The sequence below is a fragment of the Balaenoptera acutorostrata genome, chromosome 9 (genome assembly GCF_949987535.1).
Source record: "Balaenoptera acutorostrata chromosome 9, mBalAcu1.1, whole genome shotgun sequence".
NCBI classification, from domain to species: Eukaryota; Metazoa; Chordata; class Mammalia; order Artiodactyla; family Balaenopteridae; genus Balaenoptera; species Balaenoptera acutorostrata.
Window position 1 is genome coordinate 62,265,404 of NC_080072.1, and position 19,932 is coordinate 62,285,335.

Consider the following 19,932-nt stretch of genomic DNA (forward strand, 5'->3'; position numbering starts at 1 on the left):
TACTCCCCAAACTACAGAAATAAACCAAAGTTATTTGCATGGTATGCAAAGTCCTCCCCACTTACCACTCTAGGTTTATCTTCTGCAGCCTTTGCTCCAGCCTAGCAAAACCATTCCCACCACACCAACTTCTTTCCCTCCTCACTGCCTTCGCTCACACTGAAATGCCCTTTCCCCACTCTCCCACTCCACTATTGCCTGGCAAACACCAACTCCTCTTCCTCAACGCAGCTCAAGTGTCACCTCCTCTACGAGGCCATTGTTGCCTATGCCCTCAAGTCAGGGAGAACTAAATCACTCCCTTCTTTGTGCCTCCTCATCCTGTGCCTATTTCTATCAGAGCTGATACCGCACTCATTTGATTCCAGAATGTCTCCCTTGGCACTTAGCGAGGCATCTGGCAGCTAAATGTTTGCTGAATGAATGACTATATTTTTATGAAAATGCAAAATTTATGAAATTTCTTTTGGAAAAACTACACCAAGCTCCTACATCTGTAACATTATAAGAAGCATATCAGGCAGCTCCCCAGTTCAAAATACTCCTAACACTTGACTATAATCAGAGCTAAAAGTCACAGGTAATACTTGGGGTTGGGAGCGAAGGCAGGACTGACTAGTCAGGGACATGGGGAAATTCCAAGGTTATGAAAATATTTCTTATCATCATAGAGGTCTGGATTATACAACAAACAACACACGATTTGTATGTAAATTTTACCTCAAAAACATTATAAACAAATACTGAACTCTAGATAGTGATGTTAAAGCTGAAGTATACAGTCTATATTTCATTTATTTCTGCTCTAATCTTTCTTTCTTTCCTTCTACTGACTTGGAGCTTCACTTGTTCTTTTTCTAGTTCCTTGAGGTGTAAATTTAGATTGTTTGAGACTTTTCTTGTTTCTTGAGGTAGGCATTTATCACTATGAACTTCCCTCCCAGAAGTGCTTTTGCTGCATCCCATAAATTTTGGTATGCTACATTTCCATTTTCATTTGTCTCAAGGTATTTTTTAAATTTCTCTTTTAATTTCTTCTTTGACCCATTGGTTGTTCAATAGCATGTTGCTTTATCTCCAAATATTTGTGAATTTTCCAGTTTTCTTTCTGTAATTTATTTCTAGATTCATACCACTGTGGTTAGAAATGATGCTTCATATGATTTCAATCCTCTTAAATTTACTAAGACTTGTTTGTGGCCTAACATTTGATCTATCTTAGAAAATGTTCTATGTGCACTTGAGAAGAATGTATATTCTGTTGCTTTGAGATAGAATGTCCTATAAATATCTGTTAAGTCCATCTAGTCTAATGTGCTGTTTAAAACCAATGTTTCCTTATTGATTTTCTGCCTGGATAATCTATCTATTGACATTAGTGGGGTATTAAAGTCCCCTACTGTCATGTACTGCTGCGTATTTCTCCCTTTAGGTCTGTTAATATCTGCTTTACATATTTAGGTTCTCCTATATTGGGCACATAAATATTTACAAATGTTTTATCTTCTTGTTGAATTGACTCCCTTATCATTATGTAACACACTTCTCTGTGTATCATTATAGTCTTTATTTTAAAGTCTATTTTGTCTAATATAAGTATAGCTACCCCAGCTTTCTTTTGGTTTCCATTTGCATGGAACATCATTTTCCATCCCTTCACTTTCAGTCTGTTTGTGTCCTTACATCTAAAGTGAGTCTCTTATAGGTAACATATTGATGGGTCTTGGTTTTTTATTCATTCAACCACTCTATGTCTCTTGATTAGAGAATTCAGTCCATTTACATTTAAAGTAATTATTAATATGTATGTGCTTATTGCCATTTTGTTCATTGTTTTTTGGCTGTTTATGTAGCTCCTCTAGCTCCTTTCTTTCTTTTTCTCTTGCTCTCTTCCTTTGTGGCTTGATGACTTTCTTTAGTGGTATGTTTATATTCCTCTCTCTTTATCTTTTGTATATTTACTACAAGTTTTTGTTTTGTGGTTACCATGAGGCTTACATATAACAATTTATATCGATAACAGTCTATTTTAAGTTGATAACAACTTAAGTTTGATCCCATTGAAAAGCTCAACATTATTACTCCCCCATTTTATAATTCCCCCAATTTATGTCACATTCTAGATCTTTTTCTCTTGTGTATCCTTAACAAGTTACTGTAATCATAGTTATTTTTACTACCTTTGATTTTTTTGGCCTTCATACTAGCTTTGTAAGTAATTAATCCACTATCTTTACTATATATTTGCCTTTCCAGTGAGATTTATTCTTTCATATGAGTTCTTGTTACTACTTAGTGCCCTTTCTTTTCAGTTTAAAGAAGTCCCTTTTAACATTTCTTATAAGGCTGGTTTAGTGGTGATGAACTCCTTTAGCTTTTGCTTGTCTGGTAAACTCTATCTCTCCTTCACTTCTGAATGATAACTGCCAGGTAGAGTATTCTTAGTTGAAAGGTTTTTTCTTTCAGCACCTTATATACTGTGTCTTTCCCTTCTGGCCTGCGAAGTTTCTGCTAAAAAATCTGCTCATAGTCTTATGGGAGCTCCCTTGCATGTAACAAATTGCTTTTTCTTGTTGTTTTTTAACATTTTCTCCCTGTCTTTAACTTTTGACATTTTAATTATACTGTGTCTTGGTATGGGTCTGTTTGGATTCCTCTTATTTGGAACTCTCTGGGATTCCTGGATCTGGAAGATTAGAGACGCTTTCACCTATTATTTCTTCAAATAAGATTTCTGCCACTTTCTCTCTCTCTTCTCCTTCTGGGAACCCTATGATGTGAATGTTAGACCACCTGATGTAAATGTTAGTCTATAAGTCCCTTAAGCTATTTTCACTTTTTTTCATTCTGCTGCTCTGACTGCGTAAGCCCTACTGCCCTGTCTCTGTGTTGACTGATCCTGTCTTCTGTTTCATCTAATCTGCTGTTGAACCACTCCAGTGTAATTTTTTTCAGTTATTGTATTCTTCAGCTTTGTGACTTCTACGTGGTACTTTTTTTATATTTTCCATTTCTTTGCTGAAATTCTGTGTTCATCCATTCTTCTCCCCAGTTCAGTGAGCATCTTTATGACCATTACTTTGAACTCTTTATCAGGTAAATTAATCTCTCTCTCATTAAGATTTTTTTCTGAGGTTTTACCTTGTTCTTTCATTTGGAACATATTCCTCTATTTCTTCATTTTGTTTGACTCTCTGTGTTAGTTTCCATATAGTAGAAACAACCACCTCTCCCAGTCATGAAGGAGTGGCCTCGTATAGGAGATGACCCTTGTTGTTCAACTCTGCCTTAGCGCTTGGGTGTCTTTCAAACCTTTGTGCTTATCCAAGCAGCCTATTATATTTTTAATAACTCCAAGTAGTTGAGGACATGCCAACACCTGTCAGCATCCCAAAAGGGAGGATCTTAGCTCTTTCATTCAGGATGACTAGAAGCCAGACCCTCAAGCACCAGCTTTTAAAAGTATGCAAATATATACAGTGTTGTGGGACTGCAAGCATGAGCCCTGTTGGCCACCAGAGTCAGGTGATCTGGAAGTGTCCATTGGGCAGTCACAAAACACAGGGCTCCGAGATGAGCGTATAAGCTCTTTTCTAGGTGATATCAGCAAGTTGAAGCAAGGCAGAGGGAAAGCACCAAGGTGGCATCCATGGCCTACATTCCTTAAGAGAAGCTTTGCAGGCCACTAAATACGTGTTAAACCTGAAGCCTGCCCCTCAGGCAGAAGCTCCAAACAAGCAAAGAAGTCTCCTTCACAAAAAGACTGGGGGGTGTACCTCAGTCTGCTGTCTATGCAGTGCCCTGAGGGTGGCAGCCTGACAAGAACCATATCTCCAGTAGCACAGTCCCATGGGACTCAGGAGTGTAAGCTCCAGCCCCCAGCCACCAGAGCCAGGTGATCAAGGGGTGTCCCCTGGGTGGGAGCCACAAAAACTGGGGCACCAGACATAAAAACCAGGGCACCAGACACATGTAAAGCTCCCCTCCAGGAAACACTGGCAGTCTGGAGCATGGCAATAGAAAAAAAAAAATTAATAAAACTAAGACCTGGATTTTGAAAAATAAAATTAGCAAATCTTTAGCCAGAGTGACCAAGAAAAAAAGAGAGAGAACTCAAATAAATAAAATCAGAAATGAAAGAGGAGATACTACAGATACTACAGATCCTGTGTATTTCTGATACCACAGAAATACAAAGGATCACAACAGAGTACTATAAACAATTATATGTCATCAAATTCAACAACCTAGAAGAAATGCATAAATTCCTAGAAACATGCAGCCTATCATGACTGAATCATGGGGGACTTCCCTGGCGGTCCAGTGGTTAAGACTCCACGCTTCCACTGCAGAGGATATAGGTTCAATCCCTGGTTGGGGAATTAAGATCTCACATGCCATGCAGTACAGCCAAAAAAAAAGACTGAATAATGATGAAACAGAAAATCTGAACAGGCTGAATACTAGTAAGGAGATTGAATCAGTAAACAAAAACCTTCAAAAAAACAAAAGTCTAGGACCAGATGGTTTCACTGGTGAATTCTACCAACATTCAAGGAAGAATTAATATCAATCCTTCCTAAACTCTTCCCAAAAAATAGAAAAGGAGGGAACACTTCCAAGTTCATTTTACAAGGCCAGAATTACCCTGATACCAAAACTACATAAGAATGCCACAAGAAAAGAAAATTACAGGCCAATCTCCCTGATGACCATAGATGCAAAAATCCTCAACAAAATATTAGCAAACCGAATTCAATGATACACTAAAAGGATCATATACCATGATCAAGTAGGATTTACCCAGGGAAGCAAGGATGGTTCAACATCAACAAATCAGTCAATGTGAACCACCATATTAACAAAATAAAGGATAAAAATCATATGATCATCTTAATAGATGCAAAAGAAGTATTTGACAAAATTCAACATCTATTTATGATTAAAAAAAAACCTCTCAACAAACTGGTATAGAGTGGACATACTTCAACATAATAAAGGCTGTATATGACAAGCCCAGAGCAAACATCATACTCACAGTGAAAAGCTGAAAGCTTTTACTCTAAGATCAGGAACAAGACAAGGATGCTCACTCTCACCACTTTTATTCAACATACTATTGGAAGTCCTAGCCAGAGCAATTAGGTAAGAAAAAGAAATAAAAGGCATCTAAATCTGAAAAGAATAAGTAAAACTACCTCTATTTACAGATGACATGATATTATATATAAAAAAACCATAAAGGCTCTATCAAAAAACTGTTAGAGGAAATTCCCTGGCAGTCCAGTGGTTAGGACTCCACACTTGCACTGCAGGAGGCATGGGTTCAATCCCTGGTCAGGGAACTAAGATCCCACAAGCCATGTGGTGTGGCCAAAAAAAAACTGTTAGAAAAATTAATGAATTTATTAAGAAAAATCAATGAATTCAGTAAAGTTGCAAGAAACAAAACCAACATACAAAAATCTTCTGTGTTTCTATATACTAATAATGAACTATCAGAAAGAGAAATTAAGAAAACAATCCCATTTACAATTACATCAAAAAGAATAAAATACCTGGGAGGAGGTATTTTAGACATGAAAGACCTGTATGTTAAAAAATACAAGACATTAATGAAAAAATTGAAGAAGACACAAATAAATGAAAATATATTTCATGCTCAGGGACTGGAAGAATTAATATTGTTAAAATATCTATATGCAAAGCAATATACAGATTCAATGCTATCCTTATCAAAATTCCAATGACATTTTTCACAGAAATAAAATTTAAAATTCTAAAATTTGTGTGGAAACAAAAAAGACCCCAAATGGCCAAAGCAATCTTGAGAAAGAACAATGGTAAAGGCATCACACTCTCTGATTTCAAACTATATTACAAACCTGTATTAATTAAAACAATATGGTACTGGCATAAAAACAGACACATAGATCAATGAAACAGAATAGAGAGACCAGAAATAAACCCATGCATATATAGTCAATTAACTTATGACAAACAAGTCAAGAATATACAATGGGGGGCTTCCCTGGTGGCACAGTGGTTAAGAATCCGCCTGCCAATGCAGGGGACACGGGTTCAAGCCCTGGTCCGGGAAGTTCCCACATGCCGTGGACCAACTAAGCCCGTGTGCCACAACTACTGAGCCTGCGCTCCAGAGCCCGTGAGCCACAACTCCTGAAGCCTGGGCGCCTAAAGCCTGTGCTCTGCAACAAGAGAAGCCACCACAATGAGAAGCCTGCGCACCGCAACGAAGAGTAGCCCCCGCTCACCGCAACTAGAGAAAGCCCACGTGCAGCAACAAAGACCCAAAGCAGCCAAAAATAAATAAATTTAAAAAAAAGAATATACAATGGGGAAAAGATAGTCTCTTCAATAAACAGTGTTGGGAACATTGGACAGCCACATGCAAAATAATGAAACTGGATGACTATCTTACACCAGACACAAAAATTAACTCAAAGTGAATGACTTCCATGTAAGACCTGAAACCATAAAACTCACAGAAGAAAACATAGGTGGTAAGCTCCTTGACATAGGTCTTGGCAATGATTTTTTTTAATCTGACACCAAAAACAAAAGCAACAAAAGCAAAAATAAACAAGTAGGATTTCATCAAACTAAAAGCCTCCTGCATAGCAAAGGAAACCATCAACAAATGAAAAGGCAACCTACTGAATGGGAGAAAATATCTGCAAATCATATATCTGATAAAGGGCTAACATCCAAAATATATAAAGAACTCATACAACTCAACAGCAAAAAAAAAAATCCGATTAAAAAATGGGCAGAAGATCTGAATAGACAGTTTTCCAAAGAAGACATACAGATGGCCAAGAGGTATATGAAAAGATGCTCTACATCATTAATCAAAAGGAAAATGCAAATCAAGAGTACAATGAGATATCACCTCACATCTATTAGAATGGCTATTATCAAAAAGACAAGAAATAACAAGTGTTGGCAAGGATGTGGAGAAAAGGGAACCCTGTGCACTGCTGGTAGGAATGTAAATTGGTACACCACTTTGAAAACAGTATGGAGGTTCCCCAAAAACTTAAAACTAGAAATGCCGGGCTTCCCTGGTGGTGCAGTGGTTGAGAGTCTGCCTGCCAGTGCAGGGGACACGGGTTCGAGCCCTGGTCTGGGAGGATCCCGCATGCCGCGGAGCAACTGCGCCCGTGAGCCACAACTACTGAGCCTGCGCGTCTGGAGCCTGTGCTCCGCAACAAGAGAGGCCGCGATAGTGAAAGGCCCGCGCCCTGCGATGAAGAGTGGCCCCCACTTGCCGCAACTAGAGGAAGCCCTCGCACAGAAACGAAGACCCAACACAGCCAAAAATAAATAATAAATAAATAAATTTATTTAAAAAAAAAAAAAAAAAACTAGAAATGCCATATAATCTGGCAATTCCACTTCTGGGTATTTACCCAAAGAAAACAAAAACACTAATCCGAAAAGATATATGCATCTCCATGTTCAATGCAGCATTATTTACAATGGCCAAGATATGGAAACAACCTAAATGTTCATCAATGGATGAATGAATAAAAGAGGTATGGTACATGTATACGATGGAATATTATTAAGCCATAAAAAAGAATGAAATCTTGCCATTTGTGACAACATGGGTAGACTTTAAGGGCATTATGCTAAGTGAAATCAGTCAGACAGAGAAAGACAAATACTATATGATCTCTCTTATATGTAGAATCTAAAAAAAAAAATTTTTTTTTTTTTAATTTAAAAAACCATGCTGGGACTTCCCTGGTGGTGCAGTGGTTAAGAATCCGCCTGCCAATGCAGGGGACACGGGTTTGATCCCTGGTCCGGGAAGATCCCCCATGCCGCAGAGCAACTAAACCCGTGCGTGAAAACTACTGAAGCCCATGCGCCTAGAGCCCGTACTCCGCAGCAAGAGAAGCCACCGCAATGAGAAGCCCGTGCACCACAACAAAGAGTAGCCCCCGCTCGCCGCAACCAGAGAAAGCCCACGTGCAACAACGAAGACCCAACACAGCTAAAAACAAATAAATAAATTTATATGTAAAAAAAACAAAGAAACAGAACTGAACTAAACTGAAAGCTGCAAAAATCTATCAAGCCTAAAGCAATAAGGAAATGCATGTTGAAGAAAAAAGGCAAAAGATTGTTTTACTATTCTGACAACTCTCAATTATTCATGGTAAGTCAAAAATACCTAATTGCATAGCCCTTTTCTCAGAAAATGTTCCTGAGAAATATGCCAATTAGAAATACTCAAGAATGTATGGAAATCAAGAACCAATCATAGAATTTATTAAACTATCTAATGCCAACAGTTGATCAGCATTCTTTCCTGCATGTGGACACCCCCACTGGACTTAGCTCTTTCAAAATGCAGCACAAAACTACGGAGTAGACCCATGCAATGCAGAGAAGAGCATTATGTTCAAGCACAGCATGGTAGATGAGGCTGGGTGACAGTGCAAGCTGGACAGGGGGAGAAGGGAGTGACGATGTGCAGCAACAAGTGGCCTAAAACTCTCGAAGAGAACAGTAACAAGTGAGTGTGACTCACATGCTGGCATCAGATCCCCTCTCAGAGCTAGAACACTGGGCCTCTGTCAGGCAAAGAAAAGGAGTCCCTATGAATAGCCATCTCTGCAAACAGCAGTTACTGTCACTCCCTAAAAGACACAAGCATGGCTGGGGACTGGCACCAGCTGACAATACTTGGGTTTTGGCAGCCCCACTTACACAGAGAGAACGTCCTGGTCAGAAACTTGGCCTCTGCTGATAGAAATTCCATGTCCAGATTAAGGGCAATCCTGGGCCCACTGTCCTCTGTGAGGTCAGAGCACCCCTGGAGTACTGTGTCCAATTCTGAGCACCACACTCTAAGAAGGACACTGACCAACATGAGGAAATTCAGAGGGGAGCAATCAGGATGGGGAGTTGAGGAATAGTTGAAGAAACTCTATAATTGGTCATCTGAATCATTCCCAATCTTTTACTATTGCAAGTAAGGCTACAATAAATATCCTTGGGGCTAAATCTATCTATCTATCTATCTATCTACCTATCTACCCTTGTTTTCTTGAGATAAATTCTTAGAGGAATTACTGGTTTGAAGGAAATAAACATTTTTAAGGCCTTTGCTACATTATGTCAAACTGCCTTATAGAAAGGAAGTACCAGTTTATAATTCTACCAGTATGATAGAGAGAAGGCCTGAAAAAATATCACTTAAAATTTGTTTACAAATATTTAAAATAAGAGAATTTTGTTATTTTAGGTGTTTCTGTATTTCCTCTCTAACTCAAAGATTCTGTGAGTCTAAGCATCATCCTCTAGATAAAAGACACACTCTCTACATTTCTCTATGTACAGTTGACCCTTGAAAAACACAGGTTTGAACTGGGTGGATCCATTTATACACGGATTTTTTTCAGTAAATATATAGTCAGCCCTCCATATCCACAAGTTTGGCATCCATGGATGGACATTTCCACCTGAGGTTGACTGAATTCACGGATGGGAAACCCATGCATACAGAGGCCCACTGACTATACTATACCGTTTTATATAAGGGACTTGAGCTTCCATGGATTCTGGTATACACAGGGGCTCCTGGAACCAATCCCCTGAGGATGCCATGGATACTGAGGGAAGACTGTATTCCATTAAGAATTTTAGTAGCCAAGAGTAAATAAAGTTTTCCCAAAAATACTTAAATTATACTAGCAAAACCTCAGCACTATTCCCATGCTTATTCAAAGGCTAGTAATTCAACAGGAGATATTCATATACTTTTATTAAAGAGCTAAAGGATACACAAAATACTTATGTAAGTGTTAAGCTGAAGCATATGAAATTGCCATGTTTATAAGTCAAACACAAATATTGGCATTTTTGGTTCAACCTCATATAATACTTCAGCCTAGGCCTGATAATTTGCAGGCATTACCCATCTGATGAGGGCAAGCACTTGGTCTGTTGATTATTTACTTAGGGACTGTGATCTAATCAGACAAGAAAAGATTCTCTGCCAACCACTTCCATCCAAAATACTCAGCACTGAGGTAGCCCCAGTACTACACTTTCCATTTATTTTGTAGACACTAGCAAACAGTGTCTTCTAAACAATTTCTACAAAAGGCACAGCGTTCCTACTTAGACTATAAATCTACTGATAAGGGGGCAGCTGGGGCTGAGTCTGCTAGTAAAACTATTGACTATTCCTTGAGGCCAGGTGCTTTCCCTACAATGACCCAGGGAGAAACATATAATAACCATCCGCATTTCACAGAGAAGGAAATAAGCTCAGAGAGGTCTGCTACAGATACACAAATTTAAAACTGTGAATATAAGTTCTGAACCCAAACTTTGGCTACAAAGTCCTGGTATACCAATATCTCTTTGACATCATATAATAACAATTATATGCATATAACTAGCATCAACTTAGTGCTTACTATACACCAGGTGCTATTAAATCCTCATAATGACCCTAAGAAGCATTATAATTACTATTATCCCCATTTTGCAGTTGAGGAAATTAAAGCACAGAGAGGTTAAGAAACTTCTCCAAAGTCAAACAGCCTGGAAGTAGCAGAACGGGGATTCAAATGCAGACCCACTCTGAAGCTTCCATTTGTAAACACTACACTACACACACTCAGCCTAGAAGTTATAATATAAGAGACAAATAACAACACGAACAGTACCTAAACATACCTGTAGCCTCATGCTTAATTTTTTAAACAAATATTTTTTTATTCTTAGATTATATTTTTCTAAGTTTATTTGTTTTAGGTAGAAACTTAGACAGAAGGGATTCTGTGGCAATATAAAATTACAAAACTTCTTATTATGCAATAGTGAAAAGGAAACTGTAAAACAGTAGAGCAAAATGAGGTTCAGGAAATGGATAGACTTAATTCACTTTCTACTTCCTAGAACAAATGTGAACATTCAGGAAAAACGTAAAAAGAGCCTAAGAGGTCCATTTTAATAATTCTGTTTTAAAGAGTGTAGAAATTATGGAGATAGTAGAACATTGTAATCTTAGTACCAAACTAATCAGCTCTGTACCCAAATATTTAGGTTCTGCCCTTTGACCCATGTACACCAGAGAAAGTAAAGATAATGAATTGTTTAAAAGCTTTAAGTGTCCCTGTACCTATGAGGATAAGCATTTGAATAAGAGAGAAAAAGAAGGCAAAGAAAATGTTTTTAAAGAAGAAGGAAAGAAGATAGGTTAAAAAAAAAAAAAAAAGACCAATCTCTTCTCAGAGAGTATGGTCCATCCACATTAGAGAAAGGATTAAGCAGATACATTCAGCTTTTCTAACAGATTTTCTTTCTCTAAGGCTTCAATACCCCTCTCACCCTCACTCAGATAATCACATTAGTTTTGTCATTAAAAGCTCCCTTTTCATAGAATGCACCTAAACCGCTTAAACCACCCAGAGAGGTCGCATACATTATCAAACACCAGGACAAACGGAAGAGATTTTCCATCTTATACCTTATTATTTCACTGTATCTATCTGCATGCTCAGGAGGCTAAGCCAAAAGATTTGGCGAGTTATCAGCTGAAAAATGATTCCAAAATAGACAAACTCTACAGTATCCTTTAAAACTGGTCTTTAAGCTGAGAACTGAGAACTAGCAGTTTTTATGCTGACAGAGCAGTCAAATGACAGAGGGGTTTTCTATTTCCCTTTTCTCTTCTTCCTTGTGTTCTATCAGCCAAGTCCATGATTATTTCTGCATGAATGTTGCAGCTTCTGTTAACAGTAAACAAAAGCAAATGGAGTCTGAGTGTACATGGCTCAAAGATAAATTAGAAAGGATAATATTTGAGTTGACATGGAAAATGGCATTCAGTTGCTGCATGTGGATACTTCAGAACTGTACAAGGTCCAGGCAGAATTGGAAATCACCTGCTTTTTTTCATAACCCAACTATTACATATTATCTCACCACCCTAAGCCTGAGTTACAGACTCAGAAAAGGACGACTGTTTGTCAGCCCTTTAAAAAGGAGGAAGTGTATCAGAGGGAGGAGGAGTCCTGGGTAAATGGAACTATCCAAGTGAAAGAGCAGTCCCCAACTGGGTAGTGTTCCAGGGATTAGGGGGTTGGGAGAACAGAGACGGGGTCAAGAAAGGAGAAACAGAATGAACAGTGAAAGAAAGTGATCTGAAGCTAAGAGTTTGGAAGAGAGGCATGTAGTGGAAAAATTCTGAAATCAGATAGGATAAAATTAGAGATAGATGTAGGCAATGGAAGTTTCTCAAGCAAAAGGCAAAGAGAGACTACTTTCGGTGGGGTGCAGGCAGGAAACAGAATTATAAATATATCATAAGCAATCAAGAATTCCTTAATATGTCAAAAGAAAGGATAAAGTTGGTAAAAATTATTAACTGGAGGAAATGACAAGAACAAGTCCTAGATAAAAGAAATAAAAGGTGATTGTGAGGCAAAGACACCAAGTTATCTTGCCTTAAAAATAAACTTTTACAATATGTATGTACACAAAAGATAAAAGAAAGATTGTGCTAAATCAAAAACAGATGACAAAATATTTGAGATATACTCCACTAATTCTGAGTGATTATTTAGGAGAGAGATAGGATAGAATATATATTTACGTTTAAGACTCAACAGCAAAATATCTCAAAAGGAACATTAAAGAAGCAGAGATAAAACCAGTTAGACTGTTCATTGTTCCAAATCATAAGCAAATGAATATTAAAAAGCTGTATTCCTCTGGCATTTTTTCTAAGTCAGGGCGGCAAACTACAGGCCCCAGGCCAAAGCCAGACCACTGCCTGTTTTATAAATAAAGTATTGTTGGAACATAGTCTTCCTCATTCATTTAAATATTGTCTATGGTTACTTTCTGTTAGAAATACAGAGTTGAGTAGCTGTGACAGAAACTACATGGTCCACAAAGCCTAAAATACTTACTATATAGTCCTTTACACATAAAGTTTGCCAACCCCTATTCTAAGTAATGAGGGAATTGCCCATATGTTATCATCTGACAACTCAGTTGTTCTCCAAGTGGGCATAAAGATGCAAATGTAATTCTCACTTTGTACACAGAGTTCAAAGTTAAATCTGATAGTTGTCACACTGTGGCCAGCAATCTACCCAAATCTTCAGTCAAGTCTTCTAGTTCAGTGCAATGTGGGAGAAGATCATAGCCTCTGAACAATGGTAGACTCGAGTTCAAATCCCACTTCCACTACCTCTTAGTTGAGCTTAAATATCCTCTCCATAAAACTGGAATTATAACTCTTTTTTCCCACAGTATTTTTGTGGGGATTAAATGAGATAGTATATATGAAAGTGCTGTGTAAAGAGTAAAATAATATAGAAATATAAGACATTATTAGCACATAGACATTTATGGAGACTAATTGGTTCAGATTTAGTTTTTTCTCATTATTTTGATCTAGGTTTTCTTACCATGAGAGAGATCTGCTCTTTAAAATAACTTTGTATTGTCAAAATTCAATTTAATTCAATATGCATTTACCTCTGGCTTGCTATGTGCAATATACTCACTGGTCATTCTACTTTTTAGATGAAGAAAAATATCTCTAATAGCAAATGATCTTGTTCCATTTGGGTTACAAAGTTTTAAACAAGGTGTGCATTTAATAACTTAAAGGGACGGTTAAATTAAAAGTGCTTTTGAAACCTGGTTCTTGTATTCCCAATTCTATCTACATTCACAGCATTCATTCTACCTGTAGAGTCTGTTGTATTCTCTAAATTTAATAACCATCAAGTTGGCCAGCTTTTGTTTTTAAAACTAAGAGGAATGCTCTTTACAAAGGAATGCTTAAAAACAACACATACAATAAAGAATTCTGGCATGAAAAGAACCTTAAAATTTATTGTGTCAAGGGTCTTTAAATTTTCCAGAGTGTTTTCACATCCAATATTTTATTTGATCCTCAGCACATCCCTATTGAGAACATAGGTATCGTTATCCCATTGTGCAGAGGAAGACACGGAGGCCCAAGAAGAGAACAGACTTGCCCAAGATCACGCAGCTGGTAAATGGTAGTTCTGAACAAGGAACCAGAGTCAGTGCTCTTTCCACTCCACCTTGCTGTGTGGGGATCATGCCTTTATGATGTATGTAGCACTTAGAATGTGTTAGCAGTTGACTGAATCATAGCACTTTGATAGCAGCTGCCATTTATTAAGCACGGACCATGTATTATATAGCTCTATGTGTCTCACATATATAAACTGTGTATATGAAGTGCAGAGCACAGAATTTGGTACATAGTAATTATTCCATTAACAGCAACTATTGGTCTTATTTCTAAGAGTTGGTTCTTAGTTCTAAGAGTTGTAATTCATACAACTCTGTAATCTATGCATTTTATCTCCATTATTCAAATGAGAAAACTGAGGTTCAGAAGAGCTAGGTAACATGTCCAAGTTTGAGGAACCAGAAAGTGACAAAAGCCAGGATTTGCCTAGGTTTGAGGTTTGACTAACTTCAGAGCCCCTTTGTCACTGGGACTTCCTCTGATGCTGAAAGTCAGAGAATGCACAAAAAAAAAAAAAAAAAAAAAGGAGAGAGAGAGAGAAGTATGTGATTAAAAGTGATGAAAGGACATTTTCTTATTACCTTGATAGGCCAAGCAGGCAAAGGCTGTAAAAAGTTGGACTCATAAGGGTAGTCCACCATTGCCAGATTCACCCAGGTTTCAGAGATCCAGTCTTTCAAACGCTGAACATCCTGAGATTCTGTTAATGGAGTGCATAAGTGAAGGGCTTCAGAAAGCCAGTGCAAGCCAGTACCTGAGAATAGAATCAAATTGTTGGAATCTAATAAGCACTGCTCAGCAGAAGGGCTTTACAGATCATTCATTCTTCACTTGGTATTTCAGAAAACTCAGTCTTCTATACAGTTTCTCCAAGAATGCTTTTTCAACATTCAACAAAATATTTTTAGAACTGGTTAATCTCGTAATAGATAAGTTGCCTATCTTCATGAAGCTTACCAGAATTAGTATTCTGAATCATTCCCTTTTGTAAATAAACAAATGGAACATATAGAGCAATGAGAATGCATAAACTACAACTAAATAATACAAATGGATTTATCTGACAGTGCCGAGCAAAAGACAGCAGAGACAAAAAATACATACTATGCAATTCTGATTACTAAAAAATTCAAGAGCAAGCAAAATTAATCTATGGTTCTAGAATGCAGGATAGTGATTAGCCTGATAAATGCAGAGGTAGTATCTGAAAAGGGCTTGAGGGGATTTCTGAGGGGATTTCTTGATCTGCATGCTGATTACACTATATATTCACTTTGCAAAAATTCACCAAGCTGTGTATTTTGTTTTTTTTTTTTTTTTTTTTTTTTTTTTTTTTTTTTTTTTTTTTTTAAATTTATTTATTTATTTATTTATTTATTTATCTATTTTTGGCTGTGTTGGGTCTTCGGTTCGTGCGAGGGCTTTCTCCAGTTGCGGCAAGCGGGGGCCACTCTTCATCGCGGTGCGGGGACCGCTCTTCATCGCGGTGCGCGGGCCTTTCTCTATCGCGGCCCCTCCCGTCGCGGGGCACAGGCTCCAGACGCGCAGGCTCAGCAATTGTGGCTCACGGGCCCAGCTGCTCCGTGGCATGTGGGATCTTCCCAGACCAGGGCTCGAACCCGTGTTCCCTGCATTAGCAGGCAGATTCTCAACCACTGCGCCACCAGGGAAGCCCCAAGCTGTGTATTTTGATTTGTGTACTTTTCTATATGTTATACTTAAATACATATGTTATAATTAAATATATAAAAAGTTTACTTAGAAAGTGGGAAGTGTTAAATTTTACACTTAAAAGGTAAAAAATCCCAAGATTCCATTCTCCTAATTAAAGCTTACCCTTTTCTGTGAGTCGACTAATGGCATCCCAGGACCTGCGGATACTCTCTGAACAATTTGGGCCACTTTTCCTAAAATCTGTAGTTACAATCTTCATAAATACACCACAAGGTACCATATTCTCAAACTGCCAGATGGGGGCAGAGGATGCAAGAGCTCTAAATGGTAACAAGTCCAAGGAAGGAGAAAAGAAAAAAATGTAACTCATCGAATTCAAGTTTTAAAATTGAAACTTATATTGAACAAAAATGGTGAGAAAAATAACAGCTGTTAATGAAGTAGAAATTAGAAATCTCAGTACAACAGAATAGAACATGTTTTACCCAAAACAAATCCCTACGTTTGCCTTGACAATTATTAAGAAAGTGCTCACATCCAACATAAGTGCATTTACCCAACCACCAAATGAGGATACTTCATCCTGAACCAGGCTGCAAGCATGCCACCGTAAGAGCCCCCTAGGGCAATGACAGGTTGATTTCTAGCTCCTGGGATTGTTCTTTTCAAGTATTTGATTAACTTTGCAAAATCAGCCAGAGCTTGTTCTGTTGTCAGAAAATTCAAGTGTCTGGAATCCTAAAGAAAAATAACAAAGAACATGGGTATAAATGTGCACATAATAGCAGCTTAGGCATAGCATAGATCCAGAAAAAAGCCAGATAAGCTTTTCTCCAAATAGAATTTCTAGGCAACTGAGTTAAAACGCCCAGTCAAAGCAATAGCAATGCTGACTTAAACTCATGAAAAAGTGACTTTAAGTTTGCGGGAAGAAGATAATGTATTTTGCATTCAAATGTAATTTCTATTAAATGCTATTTACCAAAGACCTTGTTGAGGTAGTAGAAACAGCAGAGACAAACTGTAAGTAACATTTAACAACAACTGTGATAGAATACAATACTAATCTTAACAGACAACTACTCTATTCTAACTTTTATTTCAAATCTTGAAACATTTACAATGGCTACCGTATAGGCAAAGGTAAACTAAACCCTATGGAAAACTGAAGTAAGAATCATCAGTAAAAATAAAACTCATCCTTCCTCATCAGAAAGATTATTATTATGTCTGATACACCAACAACTGGAACAAATCAGCCTGCCTGATGTACAAGTATAAAATTGGAGTTAAAAAAAAAAAGAAAAACAGCAACCTATGGAACAACTATTTTGAGACATTGGAAAACAAGCAACACAAGACTTTGAGCCCTGAGAGAAGGATACTCCGCAAGTAAGTTCCACGATCATCTAGTTCTCTACCTAGGGAGAATTTCCTCATTGCAGTATAGGGAGGTGGAACTCAGAGTCCTGCTTAGCTGAGAAGGCTAATGAAGTGTCTCCTTTGAAAAGGTGAAAACTAATTCTTCTCCTTTTGAACTTGGGCTGGACTTAGTGACTTGGCTCTAACACGAACAGAATGTGGCAGAAGTGATATGTGACTTCCAACGTCAGGTCATAAAAAGCACTGCAGTTTCTACCTTGCCCTCTTGGATTGTCAACTTTGAGGGAAGGTAGCTGCCATGTCATGAGGTCACTCAAGCAGGCCTTTGGAAAAACACAAGAGGGGACACACTGAAGCCTCTTACTAATACCCAGCATCAGTTTGTCACTCATGTGGATCTTCCATATGAGCAGAGAGGGTCCTCCAGCCTCAGTCAAGTCTTCAGATGACTGAAGCACTAAATGACATCTTAAGCTCATGAGATCCCCTGAAACAGAACCACCTAGCTGAGCCACTCCTAATTCCTTACCCACAGGAACTGTAAGATAATAAATGTTTTAAGCCACTAAGGTTTGAGGTAAACTGTTAGAGATAACTAACACACCTACATACCCATATCAGACTATCCTATTTGACCTTCATACTTTAGTCTCACCACTCTGACTACTCCCATCACCTGGTATATTTTGGAACCAGAGTTCCATCTTTCCTCTTTCCTACTCCTTTAACCTTCCCCCTTATCCAAGATGTATGCTTTCTGGCTTCTTACCTTCTCTCTCATTGTCTGTCACTATTCTTTACTTCCAGTTTTAATGGCACTATGTATAGCTGAGTGCGGTTTTTTCCCAATTCTCACAATATATCTGTAATATTCCCCCACGCTACTGACAAATTCTGTGAGCACATGAAAGGAAGGAAGCATATCAAAGACAGCCCTTACCGCCATTTTGCTAGCAACGTATGAACCACAGGGACCTAGGAGAGGAGGTTATGTTTCTATCTGCAACAAGCTGACTACCTCCCAATGGTTTCAGGACCTGTCAACTCCCCTAATCAGATAATTATGCAAAATAATAAGCTAAAGGATAGAGTTTCCCATGCAGCCTAACAAATATCAGCAAATTGCTCTGCTTTTCATTTATAAAACAAGGACTATTTATAATATGAGACAATAAAACCTCTGAAAATAAAAATAAAAAGTCCTTTCAAAACAGGAAGCCTAGCAAATGATTACCCCCAATCATTTCTAACTCAGATTTCTCCAAAAGCATGGTATGTGTATAATGGTGGTATGCATGATGATCTTAGGTAGTGAGCAAACATTTTTAATATAATACTTGTTTTATTTCAATGTAATTTAGAGAAAAATAGTACATAAAGCCTTACTAAGATAACACTAAGTTTGAAAAGTGAGTTGTGGGACTTTCCTGGCAGTCCAGTGGTTAAGACTTCACCTTCCAATGCAGGGGGTGCAGGTTTGATCCCTGGTGGGGAGCTAAGATCCCACATGCCTCGGGGCCAAAAAACCAAAACATAAAACAGAAGCAATATTGTAACAAGTTCAATAAAGACTTTAAAAATGGTCCACATCAAAAAAAAAAAAAAGTGAGTTATTTAAAGAAAAATAGTCGGTGAATAATAATACAGATAGCAAATTCATAGAGCCAGAATCACAAGGGTAGTACATGAGTGACTCAGTTGAGGAAAAGGTGTCCTGGCTTATTAAGTGTAGATTTGTGGCTGAGGCCAAAGCTCATTGTGAGAACAGAAAGGGCAGAAGGGAATCCAAGTGGCCAGTTGGCCTCACTGAATCATAGCAATGATTTGTCCTTATTTTATTGAAAAACACCTTACTAAGCAAACATTTGTGCACTCATTACATTTTTTTCCAGTGGTAGACCCAATAATTTAAGTGTATAATTTATAAAGCAGATTATTTACTGACATTTTTTAAACAATGAAAAGTTCCCGCCAATCTCTGCAGCCATAGATTAAGATTTGCCTGGTGAAGGCTAGCCTCATCACACTGAGTTAAAGACTGATCATTAAACATAAAAAGTAAAGATTAAATACAAATTACTGAAATTTCAGGCAGTTCAAATTAAAGCTATCATTTCTTTCTTACAGTGAGACATGTAATTAGAAAATGTTCTAAACTTAAAAGTAGAAAATACACTTACCTTGAAGGAGTTGGCACCAAAGGGTAGGGACTCTCCATAATATCGGTGTTCAGCAAACACCAACATAGCTTTCAGTTCCTCAGCCATGTCCCACATGAACCCCTAGGAGGAATTTACAAATTCACAGGATAAAATCAGGTTGTGAAAAAAAGTCTGAATCTTTTTGCAACTCATGAAATGGACCAAAAAGAGTTCTCTGAGAAGCTGCACAATTCATATTTGTTCCACAGGTAAACAATATAATTGCTGTTTCATTGTTGCACATCAATCTCACACTGTATTAGAGTGAAACAATTAAAAATAAGCCCAAGTTGCTCAACTACCAGTCATTCCAACTCTCCTTATTCTGACACCCTAGCCTCAAAATCAACATTATGTCTAAAACAGCCTTCAAATTACACTGTGTGCCAAAGAATCTAGGAAAGAGCTGCGGATAACTAAGTTATCTGCCTACTCACAGATAACTTTTATTTATAACATGAAAGAGAACAGTACAAATAAACATATTGGACTCCCTTGGGTTTTATGTTAACCTTATTTACATGAAGATAAATAGTAGCTAACAATAGCTAATATTAATTGAGTGCTTACCACTTGTCAGATACCCTTCTAAACACTTTATATGTA

The 19,932-nt window shown here is 37.8% G+C and overlaps 1 protein-coding gene across 16 annotated transcripts in view; it reads right to left on the reverse strand.

Annotated features, from left to right (window-relative positions):
- Positions 1–19,932, reverse strand: part of PRCP (prolylcarboxypeptidase) — a 78,247-nt gene that overhangs the window by 10,348 nt on the left and 47,967 nt on the right. For all 16 annotated transcript variants that reach the window (XM_057552891.1, XM_057552897.1, XM_057552906.1 and 13 more), the window contains 4 exons: positions 19,306–19,407; positions 16,299–16,480; positions 15,905–16,062; positions 14,650–14,822 (listed from right to left, as the gene is read on the reverse strand). In XM_057552891.1, the coding sequence (XP_057408874.1) occupies positions 14,650–14,822; positions 15,905–16,062; positions 16,299–16,480; positions 19,306–19,407 (615 nt within the window). The remainder of the gene's footprint in view (positions 1–14,649; positions 14,823–15,904; positions 16,063–16,298; positions 16,481–19,305; positions 19,408–19,932) is intronic.